Source organism: Mercenaria mercenaria, chromosome 16 (genome assembly GCF_021730395.1).
Source record: "Mercenaria mercenaria strain notata chromosome 16, MADL_Memer_1, whole genome shotgun sequence".
Classification (NCBI taxonomy): domain Eukaryota; kingdom Metazoa; phylum Mollusca; class Bivalvia; order Venerida; family Veneridae; genus Mercenaria; species Mercenaria mercenaria.
In genome coordinates, this window is record NC_069376.1 from 27,515,148 (window position 1) to 27,536,148 (window position 21,001).

Consider the following 21,001-nt stretch of genomic DNA (forward strand, 5'->3'; position numbering starts at 1 on the left):
GGTTAAAAGGTAGGACTGGAGCAGGTCATTAACTGTCTAACTCTATTTTCCATATTTAACCAATCAATGTTACTGAAGTCATCAACTTTAAGAGAGATTCTACAATTATAGCCATGAACTAGTCTCACAACTTTGTTCTGTGCTACTTGCAATCTGTTTCTCAACTGTCTAGTAAGGCCACTGTTCCAAGATGGACTAACATAGTTCAAATGACACTGTATCAAAGAATTTGTAACACAGCATTTTTCTTAAATTCAAATTCAAATGTTGTTTCTGTCTATACAAAATATTAATTTTAGAGTTTACTTCATTGACAATGTTATTAACTATGGATGTACCAGATAAAATGTAGCATATATTGTAAAAATGTATTATCAAAAACTGTAAACGCAGTAGAAGGTTCAATTTTGAACAAAAATCACTACATTAATGACCAATCAGGTTGGACTTAACATTACAATAAATCCATGCAGGTATGCGATAGTCTTAATTATTTCTAGTAAGTACCCTGTACTATTTTGAATTGGTGGTATCTGACGTATACACAATCTATTCGTAATTATAGTTGGACGTTTCGCTTAAAACAAAGTACAGAAAATATATATGACAGCTTATACTACGGAATCAGTATCGCCTTGTCGCGATGTCGTATCGCAATGTCGTGCGTCGCCTTTGAGGGGCGACGGACGACATTTCACATGGCACTAACAGGATTCCGTATTATACGGACCTCAAGTTTGGTTTCTGTGGTACAAAACGAAAACTATGAAGTGTGAAGTATGAATTGTGAATTGTGTGAAATGAGATGTATGAAAAGCAAACTAGTTTGAACTGTGAATAATGAACTTTGAAGTCATCACCGGACTTCCGTACAACTGTGTCAGTCTGCAGAATTTCTTTTCATAAGGGTAAGCATGAACTAATAAAAAGTATTCAATGAAATAGTGTATATTTTCACGAGTAACACATCAATGTCTATATATACTGCTATCATAAATAATTTTTATATCTTTGTAAAGAGAAAAGAATGACGAAAACTTCAATAGGATAATAAATATTGTGTGTTCATTCTAACAGTATTTGTTCAAACTTTTTTTCCTTCTTTGTTTCTATTGGAAAATATCAACCAGAGAAAAAATCGATATCACCCAGCCAGGTGATTTCAAGGGGGATAATTTTACCGATAAGATGGCAAATTTTACCTAATTGTTGATCATGTAAGTTTCAACGTAAGGCTGTGTTATCTGAATGTGACTGATTCTCTTGAATGTTTGCCATCCTTTAAGTTTCTATTTATAAATTCTTAATTTCTAATGTATGACAAATTGCATATCATGTAATTTTAATGCTGGTAAAATAAATTTTACATGAACATTTCAAATATTTCAGTAATTTTTCGAGTCCTGCAATTTCCCGTGCTTACAAAATGCTCCTGAATTTTCTGCCTATCAGCCTGAAGTAATAATTAAAACACAATATTATAAACATATCGTATTTAGCTACAACTACGGGTAAAAAGGAAATCAACTGAAGGCAAAGTAAAATCCTTACTAAAACAAACAAACAAACAAAGTCTATAGACGCTAGTCCTGTCAGCGTAACGTTCTCAATATCATATCAGCTCATAATCCCCCACCCCATCTCTTCTTGAATTTCCTGCTAAACGATCAACACCAAGACGATATTAATAATAATTTTACAGTTTATTTATTTTTTAATCTGTCACTTACAAACATAATTTATAGGCATCTATTTCTGATACTGACACTTTCCCATCTCTGAAAGTCTTCGTTTCTATTAAATAGCATGTTTCCCCATAAGACAAATGTATTTTATAGGTAGATAAAATTATTTATGTCATTGTTGTACATTTGGGCGAATGGGTCCCATTCTGAATTATGTTAATGTATGTACTACGGTAAAAGCCAATCAGGGAGTTCCTTTTATCAGAACATATAGTACAAAGTACATCGTCGGCAATACATACATAGCATTTACAAATACAGACCGTCACATGATCAATGACTAGTTTATGTATTTGACAAGTTATATGTCAGTAGCAATAAACAAAAGAAAACAACAATTGAGGATGAACAGTATATAACTAATTTGCAATAGTATTCAGAATAGAGTTTCTCTTACACAGTGCATTTTTACAATATAATGGTAATCTATAAAGTACCATCTTATTTTCAGATTGAATCAAATCCAAGAATTTATACATACTTGGTCTAGCATAGTAATATTTTGCAATATATTTCTTGCGTAATTCTAAATAGCACGGGCATATGATAATAAAGTGAAATTCATCCTCTAAGTCTACAGAGTGACAGCATTGACAATATCTTTCATTTCTAAGTATTCTATTTCTGGAATATCTACCTGTCTGAATTCAAAGTGAGTGTGCAGCGATTCTTAATCGAGCGATATAAAACCGCAATGGACTTGATAGAATATCTAAATATACCGCGTAATCAAATGTATTTTTACAATTTTTTATACATTTCTAACACACTGCTAGTTTCCTTATTTACAAACCAGCCTTGAATGAAACAGTCTATCACCCGTTCCTTGAAAATATGTGCAAGGTTTTTATCAACCGACATGGGATTATCCCGTATATAAGCAAATCCATAGTTACATAATAGTGCTTTAACATTGGTCACCCAGTTCCTATAGCCTTTGTTACAATATTCCAACGACTGTGAATATACACGATTTAAAATAATGTTGTCTGTAGTTAATAATTTAAACCAGTACTTTATAATACGTACATATCGAGTTATATATAATGGGTATCTGCCTAATTCTCCATAAACTTTTATCACGTGACACCGTTTAACCAATCGGGAAATCGAAAAATTTCCAGTGTGAAAGGGCGGCATCCCAGGTCACCAGTTCCCTGGTCCTTTGTGGCGGTATTTTTCGCCCAGATATGTGAAAATATATATTTGTTAAGGTATTGTTCGGCAAAATAAATATTGCCCTTTTTCGGTCAACTTAGTTCACTCTTATATTTTCCCATACATAGTCTTCAGGGTCAGTGCTTCGTTGTGAACAGATGCACATAAAAAAAATTATGAATTTATAACACTATCTCCATTCTTGTAGATTGGAAAATATCCGCGATGGTTTTATTTTCGCTGATATTCGCGTCTTAAAACACAAAGACTCTTTTTCCGGGAACTCTTCACGGCTGCCAATCACTTAGGCTAGCCGACGCGAAAATTATCTAACCTACAGCATACAATGTAAGATTATGAGCTTACCCACGATCGAACTGCCGGACTGAGTATTGCAACCTAAAATTAGAAAATGTCAACACATACGCATTCTTTTAATGTTATAATAATAATAATAATAATAATAATAATTAAAACAATGACTTGAACAGAAATGCGGTTATATAAGTACTTAACAAAAACCGACAAATGTTAAATATATATATTCTTTTAACATATATTTAATAGTTAATTATTAGTTACTATTAAGATTTAAAATCTCTGTTCAAGTCTCATAAATTAGTAAGTGTATTTATCAACTTTATTCACCTTTATTTTCTGAATCCGGTATCATACCAGAAATTTAACAGAGACATGATCTTTTATAAAGTCATTTTAGAAACTACTTTTTCAACATCTTTTTTTTTTATCTACCTTAGTTGAAAAAGGGAATAAAGAGGGAAAAAACATAGCACACTAAAACGGGTGAAATAATTATTTTAAGTTATTACCCAATTTTTGTATTGCATTCCTGCAGAGTGACTGTAAGCTAAAGTTCCAGATGAACCATAAATGAAAAGTCCAAAACGTACTTTGTAGCCAAGGTGAGACACGACCACTCGGCTAGTTAAAGCGGACATTGGTATCGTAAGGACCGTATAATCACCAAGTGGGGTCGCACTGGCAACCTAGATGTAAAACAAACTCAAAATTAGACATAGTCTGTGACCAGTGACATCGAGCCTAAATTGTGTGTTTTCATAATATTATGTTCCAGATAGGTAGAAAATCCCTGGTTTCCTACATAAGCCTACGACCATAAAGCAGTTATTCTCTCTTTGAGCCAATTCATGATTGCCTCTTGTCGGGAAGCAACAAAATGTGAACCGTTACCCTGCTAAATTTCTAAACTAAACTGGTCCATCATTCAATTTGGATAGTACCACTAGCTTATTATTCAAAGGGGGTGTTCACTGAAAATTTACTGACTGAATAGCGAACAGTGTAGACCATGATCAGTCTGTACGGATGTTGTGCAGGCTGATCTTGGTCTGCACTGGTCGCAAAGGCAGAATCACTTGCCGGCAGCTGGCTAAAGGTTAACCAAATAGTAATGTCACATTTTCTGACATACCTACGGACATTTAAGTAATGCAAGAAAAAAGTATTGTCATTGCATTTTTGTACTAACTTTAGCAAATAACATTAATTTCAGACAGGAGAAAAAGCATATACCTTACTTCAAAGTAGAGACAAACAATGTCCTCTGAGTGTTAATTTATGTGTAAATCAGTTGCTTTTTTGAAGACAGTACTTGCAAACAGGGACAGCCAGAAGCCTTGGTCAAAACAGAATTTTATTTACAAAGCTTTTGTGTAAGCTTAAGACTGGACATTAATGAACATGAACGAAAGTTTTCTCTCTCAATGGCATAGGAGCGATTTGGGGATGGGGGAGGGAAAATATTTGGAAAAAAAAAAAGGCGAAAAAATTAATCTTTGACAATAGCCATCTCTATGCATCTGAAGTACTTTTTTTTAGGATTTCTCACTTTATTTGCGTTTCCCCTTAGAAAATATAACTATACGGTTTTTTGGTCGAATATGTGTGTTTCGGAGTGGGGAGGTCAAAGAATCATTACATTTGACAATCACTCTCAAAGTTGTGAGTGGGTGGTCTCCCTACCCCTCTTTCTCGTATACCCATGTTCCTACCTCGTCGGGATTGTGCACTAGAGCTCTGTCATTGACCAGTAGACCTGATGCCACGTCATAACGGATGACAACGATATATGTCATGTTGTACATTTCCGCGGAGTCTGAATGGGTGTAATCGGTGTAGTAGAGTGTATCAAATTGCGAAATTGCCGGTATATTTGTCATGAATAAGGCTTTTCGTTGAGAATTCAAAGCGATCTGTTGCACCATAATGGAACCGTGCGATACAATTTCCAGCGTGCTCGAGCTTTCAGTTGTTACTTCGTAAAATATATCTGCGAAAACCGTAACCTTTTTTGTCGTATCAGTAGTTGAGTGAATCTGTACGTATGTATTTAGTTCGGCATAAATACGAATCTTGTAGTATCGCACGGTGGATGTATCAGCTAAAGCTGGAACGATGAAGTGGGTGGCATTTAGTCCTATTGGTACAACCTGCATGAAGAGTGGAGCGTTCATGTCATTATGGTTCGGACTATAACCGCTTGTTACCGACGAAAAAACGGCAATGGGGTTATTACTGCTAACAGAATATCCGCTTAAATCGGAGTTACTTTTGTAAACAAACGTCTCATACTTGTTGAGCAACTTTCTATGTGATATGACCCTGTGCTTATCTATATGAACAACTGTTGAGTCGTTGACAGCTACGACAAGAATTTGTGCCTGACTATGTTCATTGTCGTTTGTATTGTAAGCCGGTATTAAATACTTTTCGGAAAGCGATTTCGTAGGTATGATTGGACTAGTTATAATATACGAATACAGATCATACACCATCAAAAGAGAAACGGGATAGACTGCTGAAATTTCGATAACACGTCCGGGGATAGTGCGGCCTGAGGCTTGATACTCTGTTATAAATGACGAGTTGAAAACCACTTCCTCTGAACCATACGCAGCATTATGTGTGACTTGAAATGGAGTCTTGCTCGCGGAACTTGTACTGGGGATGATGATATCGAACTTTGAAAATGAGTTTGCCATAATGCGCATGCTCAGCCTCGGGTCATATATAAGTTGGCTTGTGTTGTAGTGGCGGATATCCGGAAAAGCAAACAGAAAGTCCGTCCCATACATATCTAAAATATAATTCAAATATTTTAACACTTTAATAGTGCAGCAAACATTGAATTATGTGTGTATGATATACTGACTAAATGTTAGGTTAGGTTTAATTGTATGTTCTTTGGGTAAGATTAGTGCCAACCCATGATGCGCGAGTCCGGTCAGCGGCGCAGTACAGGTGCCAAAACTTCTGGTGCCTGTGCAAAAAGATATAGGGTTAATTTGATAAACACTAGATTCGGAACCGGTCATCTTTTGAAAATGTACTAAATTATTCATTGACTATAACCATTATACGTGTAACGGTAGACTATGTGATATTCAGTGTAAACAAAACAATGTTGCAGCACAGATATGTTAAATAGTCTGCACGAGGCATACTCTAGGAAATTAAGTAAATATGATCATTTTAAGCACATTTGCAAGAACACAGGTAAGTGTTCACTAATCTCATCTTGTGCAGTATTAAAATGTAAAAGTCGAACCATGAACATTGCTCTAGTCTTTCTTTTCCCTTGCATCTCGGCTACGTGGTCGAGTGGTTAAGGTCGCTGACTTCAAGTCACTTTACCCTCACCAATGTGCGTTCGAGCCTCACTCGGGGCGTAGAATTTTTCATGTTAGGAAGCCATCCAACTGGCTGAGGGAAGGTCGGTGGTTCTACCCAGGTGCCCGCCCATGATGAAAAATGCTCGGAGAGTCGCCTTAGGGCCTTTCTCCACCGTGGAAAGATGGACAGTGGCCATATGACCTATAATTGTGTCGGTGTGTCGTTAAACCAAAAAAAAAAAAAATACGATTATCTGTTTGTAGTGCTCCGTAAAGATAATTTGCAAAATACGTATTCTCCATATTTTTACGTAAAGCCATGTGCGCGTTCAGCTACATTAACGTTCGAAAATGCCGAACTGCGCAACGTGAGTACATAATCATACGGAAATTGGCAGGTGTCATTACGGGTCCATCACTCCTCATTCAATGTCCAAGGCGGTCATCTGTGATGCAATCTTAAATACCTTACAACAACGCTTTTTATCAACGCTTATCTAGTTCCATATTGAATTGGACGGTGACATAACTTACTTGCATAGACTGGTTGTTTCGCAATATTGGACCATTGCACTAATTTTCATATGTACACTGTAGAATGATTCAATTATTCCGCTTTATTAGGAAGTATGATAAAATGTACACCTATTATTCAGCCGGATTTGCATGCCACCTTCGTAAATGACAAAGTTAACATTATTAAAATGTTACACAAGTTTAACAGTTGATCTAGGCCACTGCAGCCACCTGAAATTCTGAATCTAAATTAAGTACCAGAATGAAATATTCTAACAGTAATTACGCTAGACCATTGCAAATCTCCTACCAAACATGAAATATCATAAGAATCAGCCAAACATACAGTACTAACATTTAGTACAGTCGGACTGGGACCCGGCACACCTCCATACAGTCGTTTTAAACAGTACCTGCAACAATAACTAGGAGATAGACTTAAGGTGACCACGTCAAGGCATTGTAGGCTGGTCATTTTAACTTTTGGGGTTGAACTAATTCCAACATAAACTTTTTGGTGTGGAATAAGTAGTATGTAAGGAAATGAAATGTAGAAAAAAAAGTCCTCAAAAATATCAAACACATTTTGAAGATATTGCAGCTGGAATTCTGAAGTAACATCTACATCTAATACTTATTGTGGGCGTTACTGTGGACCATATGCTGTATTGTTATTCTACAGGTAAACTACAGCATATATGAGCCGTGCCATGGGAAAACCAACATAGTGGGTATGCGACCAGCATGGATCCAGACCAGCCTGCGCATCCGCGCAGTCTGGTCAGGATCCATGCTGTTCGCTAATAGTTTCTCCAATTCCAATAGGCTTTAAAAGCGAACAGCATGGAGCCTGACCAGACTGCGCGGATGCGCAGGCTGGTCTGGATCCATGCTGGTCGCATACCCACTATGTTGGTTTTCTCATGGCACGGCTCATATGTGTTCTTTGAATATCAGTTAAAAAGATATCTTAAGATCTCTAGAACTTACTGGTAGCCTACCTTTAGTATTTTACCATCTTTGGGTGTCAAAATCCAGAACAGAATTTCTAACCAAATTTATACATACATATTTCTAAATCAGACACGTTGGCATTGGAGTTAAAAGGTTTAAACACCAAACATGTGTATCTCAAAGTCAGAGACAAAAAAAAATATTCATAGGGGATTCGTGAAACAAAAATGTATTCACAATGTTACTGCAGATGGGTGGGGTACTTGATAATATCAATATTTGCTCGAAATTCATAAACAGTTACGACAATTATTCATGCTTCTTGAACTGCTTTATTATGCAATGCATGCATGTGAATAAAGAAATGATACTAATATTTTGTTTAATTGATTTCATTGTAGATAAATTTGCATTACTTTGTGAAATTAAAATCTAAAGGAAGCTGCCCTTACATATCAATACCTAATTTTCAGACTTTGGCTTGGATTTCTTTTGATGACCTTTTTCCTGTATTGTACTAAATTAAAGATTATAAATCATCAATAAAACTTCGTGTTGGAATTAGTATGAGGTTCGGACATTTTGTCTAGTAATATATACCGGCCTATTGATATATCGCGGGATAGTAAAGGTCAGAAAAAAAAGTAATAATAAAGTAAATAACATGAAAAGTGCAATGCAAATTTAAGAAACACTTTGAAACAAGAAAGAAAAGAGGAAATATCAATAATCAGTATCCTCTTCCTGGAGGACTGGCGGTCATTTAGGACACTAGCTGTGACGTCATCAGTCTTCATTGCATGGTAAAAGCATAAAAGTTATGTTTGATGAATTTGTAATCAGACTTTGATCAAGTAATGAATTTGTTCGAAACTCTAACCACTGATCATTTAAAGCTACTTTTGTTCACTGAGTGCCTAATACATATTCAAATCTTCATTGGAGGTATTTTGTAAAATTTGATTTTCCTTTCCTGATTGTCCAACCAAGATAAATTTTTCTTAGCATAAGTACGAATCTAATAAACATACTTTGCCTAAGGAATGATATGAATAGAACAACTATTGTAGGATATTTGTAAAAGATTTGCAGTGACAATTATATATCTAGCAGAATTCATTTGAAATGCAAATTCGTAAAATTATTAATATCTCCCCCTTTCCTCCACCTGTACATATCTTGGTTGCGAAACCAGGACAAATCGGAAATGAATAAATTCAGACGCTACACACTGTTTTCAAACATGCCTTTTGATTAAGATCATTGAATATCCTAATATGTATTAATGCAAATGTAAAACTAGAAATTTTATTGAAATCAAAAACTTTCATATTAAAGTGGGTAATTACATTATTTGAAAAAATGATAAAACATACATTTCAAACAGGGATCTAACTCTTTGACATCGCTCTTTTCATTCCAAAATAAATATCTAACACAGTATACGGCATTTAACTGAAAAAATTCATAAATGTTGTTTAAGAGTGCTTCTAATAGACATCTAGAATTAAATGTAAAAGGTGTGTGTACGTATACCAGACCCGGATCCAGAAATATTTGATCGGAGGTGGGGGGGGGGGGGGGGGGCACAAGTTTAAGGCGTCACTGGCGAGGCGCATAGCACCGAGTGGGGGTAGGTACGGGTGGGGGCCCTCCGCTCATATCAGCAGGGTCACGGTGACTCTCCTGGAAAACTTTGAAATATAGGTATGAAATGGTGGCCTGTGGTGCATATTTTTTTCTAAATTTTGAGGTACGGGAGAAGGTACGCTCAGGGAACATTTTGAAACATAAATATGAAATGGTGGCCTCTGTGCATTTTATTTGTCTAAATTTTGAAGTACGGGAGAGGGTACCCCCAACCTATTAAAGGGGTGATTGGGCCTCCCTCTGGAAATTTTTTAAATATAGGTGTGAAATTTTGGGTCTGAATTTGGGAAAGAATGATTTCTTTGCTAAAATAGTTTGGTGCAACTTTGATGAGTTTGTGTCACTTCTCAGCCAGTTGGTGTAGGGGGGGGGGGGGGGGGGGGGACCTTTGGGCCCGGCCCTGGATACGGGCCTGGTATACTATATATTTCACATAGTTTTGCCATGATCAATAACAAGTATTGGTGTTACAAGAATAATGGACAAATATATGCAAAACAATCAGAAATTTGTATCTCCTTTCTCTGTACATTTTCCACCAGTATAACGTGTCTTTAACCATTACCATGCTGGGCAGGATTGATTCTGGTCTTTGCGACCAGTGCCTCCGTGCAGTCTGATCAAAATCAAAATTGTCAATAAAATTTATAAGAAGACCCTTTGGAAGCATAAAAAGCAATACATTCTCTGTTTGATTGAGTCTGTTCATGAGAGGTGCGGAACAATGTAAATGCACTCCATGATACTAAAGAAAATAAAACAACACTGGGGCGACACATGGAACTTAATCTACAATTAAGAAAACTTACTGCAAGTGTCATGTACCGCATCATCCTGATGTAGTGTTTTACTCGTCTCTGTCTTTATGTATTACTAACAGCTTTCACTTTATTATTATACATTAACGTTTGATCATGTCTTATCTTATACTCATACCATGTCATAGCGTAAGGGCATGTTCCAAATTTTAATTGTTCCAATTTTTGGACAGGTAATTCAACCATATTTTGTTTATCATTAAAGACTTTTTCCAAAAAACCTTACGTTGTCCTCAGTTTGCTCTGTTACACGTATTGTTCTAGTTTTGCCGCTATATTTGGTTTTTATATAGATTATTCAAATGGAAGCCATCATGCAGCAGCATTGTTCTAGGCATGCTTCTATATTTGGTTTATATATATAGCCTATTTATTCCGATGAAGTCATCATAAAGCAGCATTGTTCTAGTCATGCTGCTAGTTTTGGTTTATATATATAGACTATTTATTTGGATATAAGCCATCATTAAGCAGTATTGTTCTAGTAATGCTTCTATATTTGGTTAATGTATAGGCTATTTATTTCGATGAAGTCATCATAATGCCACAGTTTCTATATTTGGTTTATATATAGACTCTTTTATTCGTATGAAACCAACCCATGTGACTTTTCGGTATCGTACACGCGGGAAAAATAGCTCGATTCAGGTAACATTTTTTCTTATATTTTTATTCCTTGATGGAGTTTTATAAGATGAAAACAGTCGGAGACAGGAAAACGAGTGCTTTCCTCACTACAAAGCGTCTGCCACATATATTGTCAATACTTTCTTCAAAAACTTCGCCAAAATCCCATTTTGCACGCTACCTACACATTGGGTCCGTGAAAAATCATTTGAGCAAAGGGCTTGAGAAAAGTATTGAGAATTTCTGGCAGACGCTCTGTGTGGAGAAAAGCACTCCTTACCTGTCCTCGACGCTTTTTATCTTATTTAACTCAGTCAAGTAATAAGGAAATTGTAAACAAAAATGTAACCAGAATCGATTTCGGATTTCTTACGTTTTATCAAAATTATTTTTATTACAAACCCCAATCGCGAAAAGCAGATAAATAGTCTTCTTTTGGTATCTGTTTGAGACACTGATAAATGGCGCTGCCAAGAGAACTTCCGGATTTATATTTCTTTCCAGAAAGCACTTTCTTAAGCCTTGGAAATAAAACAAGTCACAGGTCAGGTGAATAAGGCTGATGATTTACATCTTCCACCTTTTCAGAAGCCAAAAAAGACTTAACAACCTCGCACTTGTTAGAGGAGGCCTTGTCGTGTATAAGAGCGACTCCTGACCATCCTTTGCTTGGACGTTTCTTATTGTAAAACTTTTTCACTTTCTTCAGTACAGAGTTCTTGTAGAATCGCCCAGTGACTGTATGACCAGATGGACAAGGCACTTGAACGACTGGCCCACTAGAATTGAAGAAAATTGCGTACAACATCTTTTTTCGAACTTATAGTTCTCTTGACAAAACAGGGGCGTTTTCTTTATCTTTTCGCTTCCATTGCTTAATATCACTCTTCTCTTTGGCTCAAACATGTGCACCCAGGTTTCGTCACCTGTTAGCAAATTAGAAATAACCCGACTATCACAGCCTTTATATGTTTTCAAAAGTTCCCGGGCACATTTAAGTTGTTGTTTCTTTTGCTCCTCAGTGAGCAAATGTGTACCACATAGCGCAAACCTTTCTCAGATCCAAACGCTTTTTCAGAATTGTTTGCACACTGCCTCCTGATATGCCAGTACAACTGGCTATATTTTTCACCGACAATCGCGCATCCTGTTCGACCACAGCTTTTACAGCAGCGATGTTTGCCTTGGTAACAGAGGTTTTAGGCCTACCAGAACGGGTATCATCTTCGACAGATAATTTCCCAGCTTTAAAGGCTTTAACCCACCTAAAAACTGTGCGCATTGAAATGGTCCATATATACCACACAATTAATCAGATATCTGCTTTGAATCTATATCAAGCCTAATGCGGCATTTAATATAGCTATGAATTTCCTTCTTTTCGTCCATTTTACAATGTGACAAGTAAATTGGTCAGTGTATATGACTACATGTATTTCAATTTGAAATAACTCGGTCATTTGAAAAGCAATTTTCGGATATCGTTAGCTATTGGACCACGCCATGTACCCGGATAATCTTAACTCTGTTCAGCGACCCTAACTCAGTGCCAACATGGCTGACAGAAAAACGATGTATGTAGTTAATTTCCTTGTCTTTTTTCATGTTTTTATGTGAGTATGCAATGTTAGCGTAAAACTTTTGATAGTCATAATATCCTGTATTGATAACATGTTTTGTGTACTAAATATTTCAATCGAAATGTCACATTATATGGCTGGAATTCATTAAAATGTACTCAATAAAGTCTTCAAAATGAACATGTTTTATGTTTCTAACTGTTTTAAAGTACCAGAAATTGCAGTAAGACCTTACTTATTAAATGTATTAGTCCCATAAATATCTCTTTGACAATGTTTAACAGTATCAAAGTTTGAAATTGATTTTTATAGCTTAAAAATTGTATTGATTAGGAGGTGGTTTTAAATTTGCGGATAATTCCTAACTGGATTAGGAAACAGTGCTGGATAAATACGAACTTAGAATGGATAAACACCTAACCAAACGAAAACGGCCGTTCGTCTGTGCTTTTTTATGGACTGTTGATGCTCAAAGTTCTTTGATCTACCCACCCCTGCAGGGATGTGGGATTCCTATGTCCGACTTATCAGACTCGTGATTTTTTTGCCGGCGGACAAGTGCATTTTTCATTCTGTGTGTCCGCGGACAAGCATACTTTTTTAGGTATAAAATGAGAAAACATAAAATACCATTTAGACTGTGTGTTGCTTCAAGTGTATGGAGGTGATACAGATAATGGGTTCTTTGACTAGGTCTCGCGCACACTGTAACTCGGTGACTATGATAAAATATCAGAGACGATTTAGATACAAGAAGATTTATCTAACGTCGGATAAGTATAAATATATAACACTAGCTTAAAGCTATTTTCCGGCAAACACATGTAAATAAGCTCAACATAAGTAAATTAGCTGTAATAAAATGCAAAAATGTTAAAGCACATTAAAGCAAATAAAGCACCTGGCGCTAAGTAGATAAGAAACAAATCACAAATTATCACATACATGTTACAGCGCATTAAAACAAAATAGCACTTAGGTACTAGCAAATAAAAGGGAAAAGTAATTTACCACATACAGATTTAGCACATTTAAAGCAACATAAAAAAAGATTAACTGACACTACACAAAAATAATAACATGCATTTAAAAAAAAAACATAAAAGAAGAAATCATATACATGCTAAAGGGAACATAAGAACTACTTAAAGTAGCTGAAGAAAAATATTTGCATCAATTGCATATAGCATTCTGTAACTAAAATTAAAAAAGGAAAACAAGGGTTACACACAGAGAACTAAAAGGACATTTAAAGACATCAGAAACGTAAACAACTTTAAAAAAGTATTATGACAAGTTTGTAAGTAGAATTCCAACAGTTACTGCTGAGACGATAAGTCACTGTCAAAGGAAATATTTGAGCCAGTAGTCAGCCAAATTAAAATCAAAAGCACACAGAGATCGCAAGTATGACTAAAACAAGTCGGAACGTTTTAAGAATCTTTCTCTGAATTCATCTGGCTTTGCACCATTGCGTCGGCAGGCAGTGTTTCGGGCATGACCTCAAAAGATCCCGAACACTACTAACGCGATTTCAGACTTTTATAAACGTTCAAAGGCAAATATTTCAATAGCTTATTTTTTACCACAGTTACTGTGATATGCTTTTCTTTTCATTGTCCTAAATAAAGAACTCGATCTCCAGTCTATTTGCGCTTTCATGAAGGTTTAATATTACAAACAGAGCAAGTGAAATTTGACTATGAACAAGTGGATTTTTAAGTTCCGTGGACAAGTGAAAAATGTAAGGATACCCACACCCCTGTCCCGTCAGTCCATGCATCACTCCCCCACCCCACCACACCACACCACACACACACACACACACACACACTTTTCTTCCCTATTTACCGTCTGAAAAAAATATCATATTTAATAATTAATCATAAATCTAATCCCATTTAAACAATTTCAAAAATATTCCATTAGCACCTCTATAAAAATCTCTTACACTATACGATATACAAGATTTGAAACAAACACAATTCTTCTCTGTGTGTGTGTGTGTGTGGGGGGGGGGGGGGGGGGGGGGGTTGGTGGGGGTTGGGGACTACAGAACTTCGAACATCGGTGGTATTAAATAATTTCTTATATGAATATAATAATTTTGACTTTTATACTGAGTTATTTTTTTAGGTTTTATCCAGATTTTTCCAAACATTCCTATTTGCATAATATTAAAATTATGAAAAAATATTTGACTGTAGTGGGCATACATATAACATCTTGTAAAATTAATGACAAAGTTTGAAGACAATACCGCTTATAAAGTAATGTTTACAATAATCACACCATGTACATGTCAACTCATTCATTTCTATAGAATACTAGTCAGTTAGGTGTTTATCCGTCACGCAATTTCGTGTAAGTTAGGCGTTTATCCATTCCTCGTGTAAACTGAGTTCGGTTTTTATCAACTAAAAGTTAGGTTTTTATCCCTTTTCTCGCTGTCAGTACATTTGAACATGTATTGTGTCAACATGTAGTGGGTTAACAACATAGTGTAAACGGGCCTATAAAGCAGCATATCTTTGCTTTCAAACAACAAAATAGTCGAGGCATCAAAAGCATAGAAGTATTTTTAAAGATTTTTTTGTAAAAGTTTTCATAGAAAAAGTTGCCTTGTTCGTCGTTTTTCCACCTGAAAACACAAGGGTTGATATATTTAACATGATGCATTTTGAAATAAACATACACTTGATCAATGGAGATAGATATAACAACAGAAACATTCCTTTATACATCGTAATTACACAGAAAACAAAGTTGTATCGGCTTTACATCCGCCATGTTGACACTGAGTTAGGGTCGCTGAATAGAGTTAAGATTATCCGGGTACATGGCGTGTGGACACACCATTCAAGTGCAATGAAGCGTTTTAAAAATACCCGAAATAAAACTACGGAAGCCCATTAGTGACAGAATTCTTTGCAGGGCCCTCGTATGTGTCAACATGAACATTTTTGTGTTTTACATATCGAGCCTTCTGTTAGCATTGCCTGTATAAAGGGTTTATTTAGCGAGATTACTCCTGTAACTCTTACGTACTTGGTATCAAAAGTGTGACTATGTGCTTATAGTTAACCGGTATAAACTACCATGTTCTGGTTTTACCAATGGGCTTTCAAGTGAAGTGGCTGATTATATTCCTTTATTTGTTTCTCATCGTCGTCTCTATTCGTTTTACTTTTTATATGTGTATACATTGTATATTTCTCACGTATACGACCACGCAAATGCTGCTGATGGATTTCTGCTTGACTAGGATTTGAAGGTGACTAGATACACAGATGGTTCTGGTCAATAACTTTTGTTCAAATTAACATATTTCCACCGAACTTAGGTAGGGAGATTTTGTTAATGCCTTTGACAGCACCCTCGTTATCTCCACGATAATATTAAACATGGATAATCTGTATTTTCTCCTATGGTTGCTAATATAGATCATTGAGATCTTTAGTTAAATAAGGCTGATAATGTGGATACCATAGCTTCGTTTTTAGATTAAAATCTTTTAATATAATTATACGTTCGAATATACATGTCACGGGGCTATTTGTTTATTGCGGGTTCTTGTACATATGAGATGGGCGCTGTAAATATATATAACAATATATTTGGACAATGTATATTTATTGTTCATACAACAACAATAATGGCGGATGACATAACAAAGGGTTCATTACACATATGTCAACGGTGTTCAATAAATGTCATAAATGTACTTTAAAACAATATATCAGTTACATTTAAAAGCCTTAGTTATTTAGAACACACATTTATGTAACTAACAATATATATTAGGACATCAGAACATACCTGTAAATATATATAATAATATATTTGGACAATGTATATTTATTGTTCATACAACAACAATAATGGCGGATGACATAACAAAGGGTTCATGGGAAGGGCCAAGGGAGATGATAAGTATAACTCTGGATTAGTGCAAGTGATACGACCTACGATAGTAATGTTACGGCTTACGAATTGACTAATGACTACTACTGACTGCTAACTACGTGACAACAAATATATTCTAATACAGTACGTTCCTGAAAGTATAAAATAGGTAAATAATGGCATTTGAGACATGTTTCATGTTGATAATATTATTTGCGTCCTATGACATACATGACAAAAGAGATAACATTAATTTTGATATTGTCAATTTCCCTCACCTTGAAGGAGATGTACTTCGTGCAACATCTTATGGGTTTATATTTCACAGCTTTGCCAGAGCTTGTAGGCATGTTGAAGAATTTAACCTTCGTAATATTACTACTAATAAAACGCTTCTCCAGAATGGCTACGATTATCATAAGCTTTGCAATCCTTTGCATAAATTTATCATGTAAGTTAGTCATTAAATTTAAAAATAATTTGAAGACACTTTTGCGACATGGTATATCACAACCTGATTCTTATAAACTTCGTAAAATTCCCGGGCATAGCCATTTCCAACCTTAGTTAATTAGAATTATCATACGTTATATATCAGAAGAGATTTCGATTGTATTGCTTTGGGACATACTGCATGTGTGTTATTCTCGTCGTTGGTTGTTGCAGGATTCAATGACAATACGCTCTTAAAGCCCTGCTCCGCGGCTATTCAAATTCTGTTTTGTGTATGCAACCCATGATTACAATAGGTAACAGTTAACGGCCACGCGGCACACTTTAGCACGCAAAACCACAGGTATTTTATATAGAATTTTATATAAAATAGACTCTATTTTGACAGGCGTCACTGTTCATAGTCAGGATTTTCATGCTTTTTAGTGACAATTTAAGGTTAAAAGGTAGGACTGGAGAAGGTCTTTATAGTCTTCCAGGGGGGAGACTATTGTCCCCCGTCTTGCTTCGTCTTGCGTGCCCTAAATGGCGTTTTTCTGGGTAATTTGTCCTTTGCAAAGTCGTAGACTACATACATTCGTCTACGGTTCCATGGGAATTTTATTTGTATGGCATTTTTACATGTTTTTGTTTTACGTTTCGTTCCTGTTGTCACTGTTGCATATATAAGGGATCTATACGTGGCGGGAAGTAATTTTATTTACACTGTCTGGTAATAAAATGGTATCGTTGGGGTGGGGGATTTTAAAAAATGTGAAGTTTGGTTTCTCCAGTGGTGTTTTGTCACAGACCGTTCCAAAACGGAACTCTGCTGCGTTGCTTCTTCATGTTTGTGTGTGTCTGTTTGTTTGTTGTTCCTATGTTTTTTTATTACTGCATGCATTTGTGTTTATGTGCGCAAAGGCTCTGTCGGTATCCACATGTATACATTAAGGCTACCCTTGTGCTTTTATGGCGGCTTTGTTGATCGAATATGGCTTTCGACCTCTGGTCCTATGTTTTATGTATAGCTAGTTTGGGTAGAAACCTACCTTGAGACTGAATTTTTGAACGCTTGGATGAGGGTCAAGCGGTAGTTGTTATTAATAAAAGAGTATTTGCGCTGAGACCACACTCGAGTTAGGAAAAATAACAACAGAACTTGGTATATATGTAAAAGGTAGGCCGATTTAGTTAAGGTCAAAGTTACTGCTGATAGAGATAAAACAGATTTAGTTTAGACCGACATGTTTTCACTCAACTCCATGTATAGCAAGCATATATGGAGTATACATGAAAACCTCACTTTGATTGCTGAAAACATATCTTTTTCCATTCGATAACTCTTTAAAAATAAAACATTGCAATGACACTTCGTTATATCAGTACCTTATGAATGGTCAGAAGATTCAAATATCACTGTTACTGAAATAGAAATAAAAGAAATCCGCTCAATATACCCCGTGTGTATTTGATTAGACCTATCGCCACAAGAGGACCATCAAAGTCCTAAGGCGCCCGCCTGATATTAACATTTTTTTATAATATATCATGATACAATGTGACATGAGAGGGGACAATTATGTTTAGTATGAAATATGATAATGATAAATATGATCCATACAAGATACCAGACATATCAGCTTCACATTTTTTATTTAAATTTTAAAAATAATGTTCTAATCTACATAGACAGGAATAAACATTTGTATAATTTTACCTTTCTGAATACTAATAATATTTATATTATCAAAAATAACTGAGATAAAGCATTCTTACAATTATTATAATATCAACAAGTCTTGTTCATCAGTTTTTCGGTCCCAGTTATATTCATATTTAAATCAGTTCTTATTGTCATTGTACATGTTGTCGTTTTTTCGTGATGTTTAAATTGTTTTTATTTTCGACAAATTGTCTTAAACTGATTTTTCCTGCGAAATTTGAAACTGCAAAGAACAATAATAATATTGTCATTTATTAAGCAGTCATATGCATTAAAATATATGAATTATTCTAGCTTATGGTTTTGACGGCTGCCATGATAAAAATGCCCATGGTTGCCTTAGTGGACAGAGCGATTCCTATATGGTATGTGAATGCTACACCCAATGAACAACATAAATCAATAACCTCACATAAAATTCTATGAGACTTTTAGTGATTTGCTGATTGATAAATCGTAAAAACTTTAATCACGACGTGAACGCCAACAAAACTTGCTGATTGAAGAATCTAAAGACATAATTCACGACGAGAACGCCAACCAAACTTCCTGGTTGATGAATAGTAAATTTACATTATTTATGATGTGAACGTCAACCATAGTGCTGATCGATGAATCGTTAAGACATTGTATATATGGTGTGAACGTCAACCAAACTGCCGCTTGATGAATCATAAATATATTATTCATGATGTGAACTCCAACCAAACTGCTGAAGACATTATTCTTGATGATGAATCGTAAAGACATTATCAATAATTTGAACGCCAACCATTCTGTTGAGTGATGAAACGTACAGACATTACTCATGATTTGAACGCCGACGAAACTGCTGATTAATGAATCGCAGAGATATTAATATCATTCATGATGTGAACGCCAACCATTCTGTTGAATGATGAAACGTACAGACATTATTCATGATTTGAACGCCGACGAAACTGTTGATTTATGAATCGGAGAGACATTCTTGATGCAAAAGCCAACCATATTGTTGAATGATGAATTACGCCAAGGCAAACTATTGAATTATGATCGTTAAGACATTATTCACGACGTGAATGTGTCACTTCATGGTCCAAAACTTTAAATAGCCAAGACTTTTGACCTTGTTATTTTTTTTCGAGAATAGTTTGTACTGCTTGCAAATACTTTACGAGTCAGAACACTTGTATGAATACTTGAAACAGCTCGCGTCACTTTCCTAACAGGCTATCTAAAACAATAGACAATCAAATCTATCTAAGCTGTATAACTTGCAGTCTAGCTTTGTAGTTTGTTAACACTGAAGTGAGATAAAGTGGTTAAAGTGCTACACTTTGAAATCAGAAAGACACATGCACGTATATACACGTTTTTTGTATTAAACCAAAGTAGTCATAGCTAACATATATTTTTATCGAGTGGGCTTATATTTATTCGACCAATGCTAAAATTGAAATGTTTCTGACCAAATGTATTAATGCATTCACCCTGTCTGGTGTCAACTATTTAGATCTCTACTCTATGCTAGGTTTTGCTTGCCCTGTGAACGACAGAATCACAGTTTTCATGAATGAGTAACAATATGTTTAGCTGCTACAGTACTTTTTGAACTGGGAACCAGTACTATGCCGTGTTTGCGTGATTGTCCTTTTCCTTTATTTGTGTCAGTCTTTTTACAACTGAAATAAGAATTTTGAAAACATAGCCATTGCTGCAATTTAATTTGTTATAGCACTGATTTTAAGATACTTATGGTATAATCAATAATTTGAAATTTCTGAAATAAAGAAAGAATGAGTTACCAGGACATCATTTACTGTAACAGGACAACACAGACAGCACAAAACAACCCTCATTAAAGAAAGGAAGTGACGTGGGGCAAATGATAGCTGACGCAAATTGTGTGTTTTAAAACGAATTCTAGTATTGAGGTGAAATTATTGTCATTTTTAAAATGTCTTTAAACAGGAGAGTAAACATGAGTTAAAAAGAGACCACGACATGAAAGCGAAAGAAAGTGCATAGAAAAAAGCATAGAAATAACCACACCATTTTATGTATGCGCGAACCATGCATTTCAGCCCTACAATGCATATTTAAAACAAGATTGATAGGAAAAGAACGCCTACCGCAAAACATTCATTTATCGTCTTACGCCTTTCATGCAAGAATGTAGGCTCTCGACTTAAGGGGATTCAGACGGTGTAATAACATCTGTAAAATGCTCCTTTAGAAGCTTAGAACTCGGTTT

At 35.5% G+C, this 21,001-nt stretch overlaps 1 protein-coding gene across 1 annotated transcript; it reads right to left on the reverse strand.

Annotated features, from left to right (window-relative positions):
• Positions 1 to 1,330: 1,330 nt before the first annotated feature.
• On the reverse strand, positions 1,331 to 10,604 carry LOC123540771 (uncharacterized). The gene is made up of 6 exons (XM_045326042.2): positions 10,486 to 10,604; positions 7,428 to 7,485; positions 4,937 to 6,021; positions 3,734 to 3,910; positions 3,270 to 3,302; positions 1,331 to 1,453 (listed from the first exon to the last, which is right to left on the reverse strand). Exons 1-6 carry the CDS (start codon positions 10,507 to 10,509, stop codon positions 1,364 to 1,366), a joined length of 1,467 nt encoding a protein of 488 aa, XP_045181977.2. The 5' UTR covers positions 10,510 to 10,604; the 3' UTR covers positions 1,331 to 1,363.
• Positions 10,605 to 21,001: the final 10,397 nt, after the last annotated feature.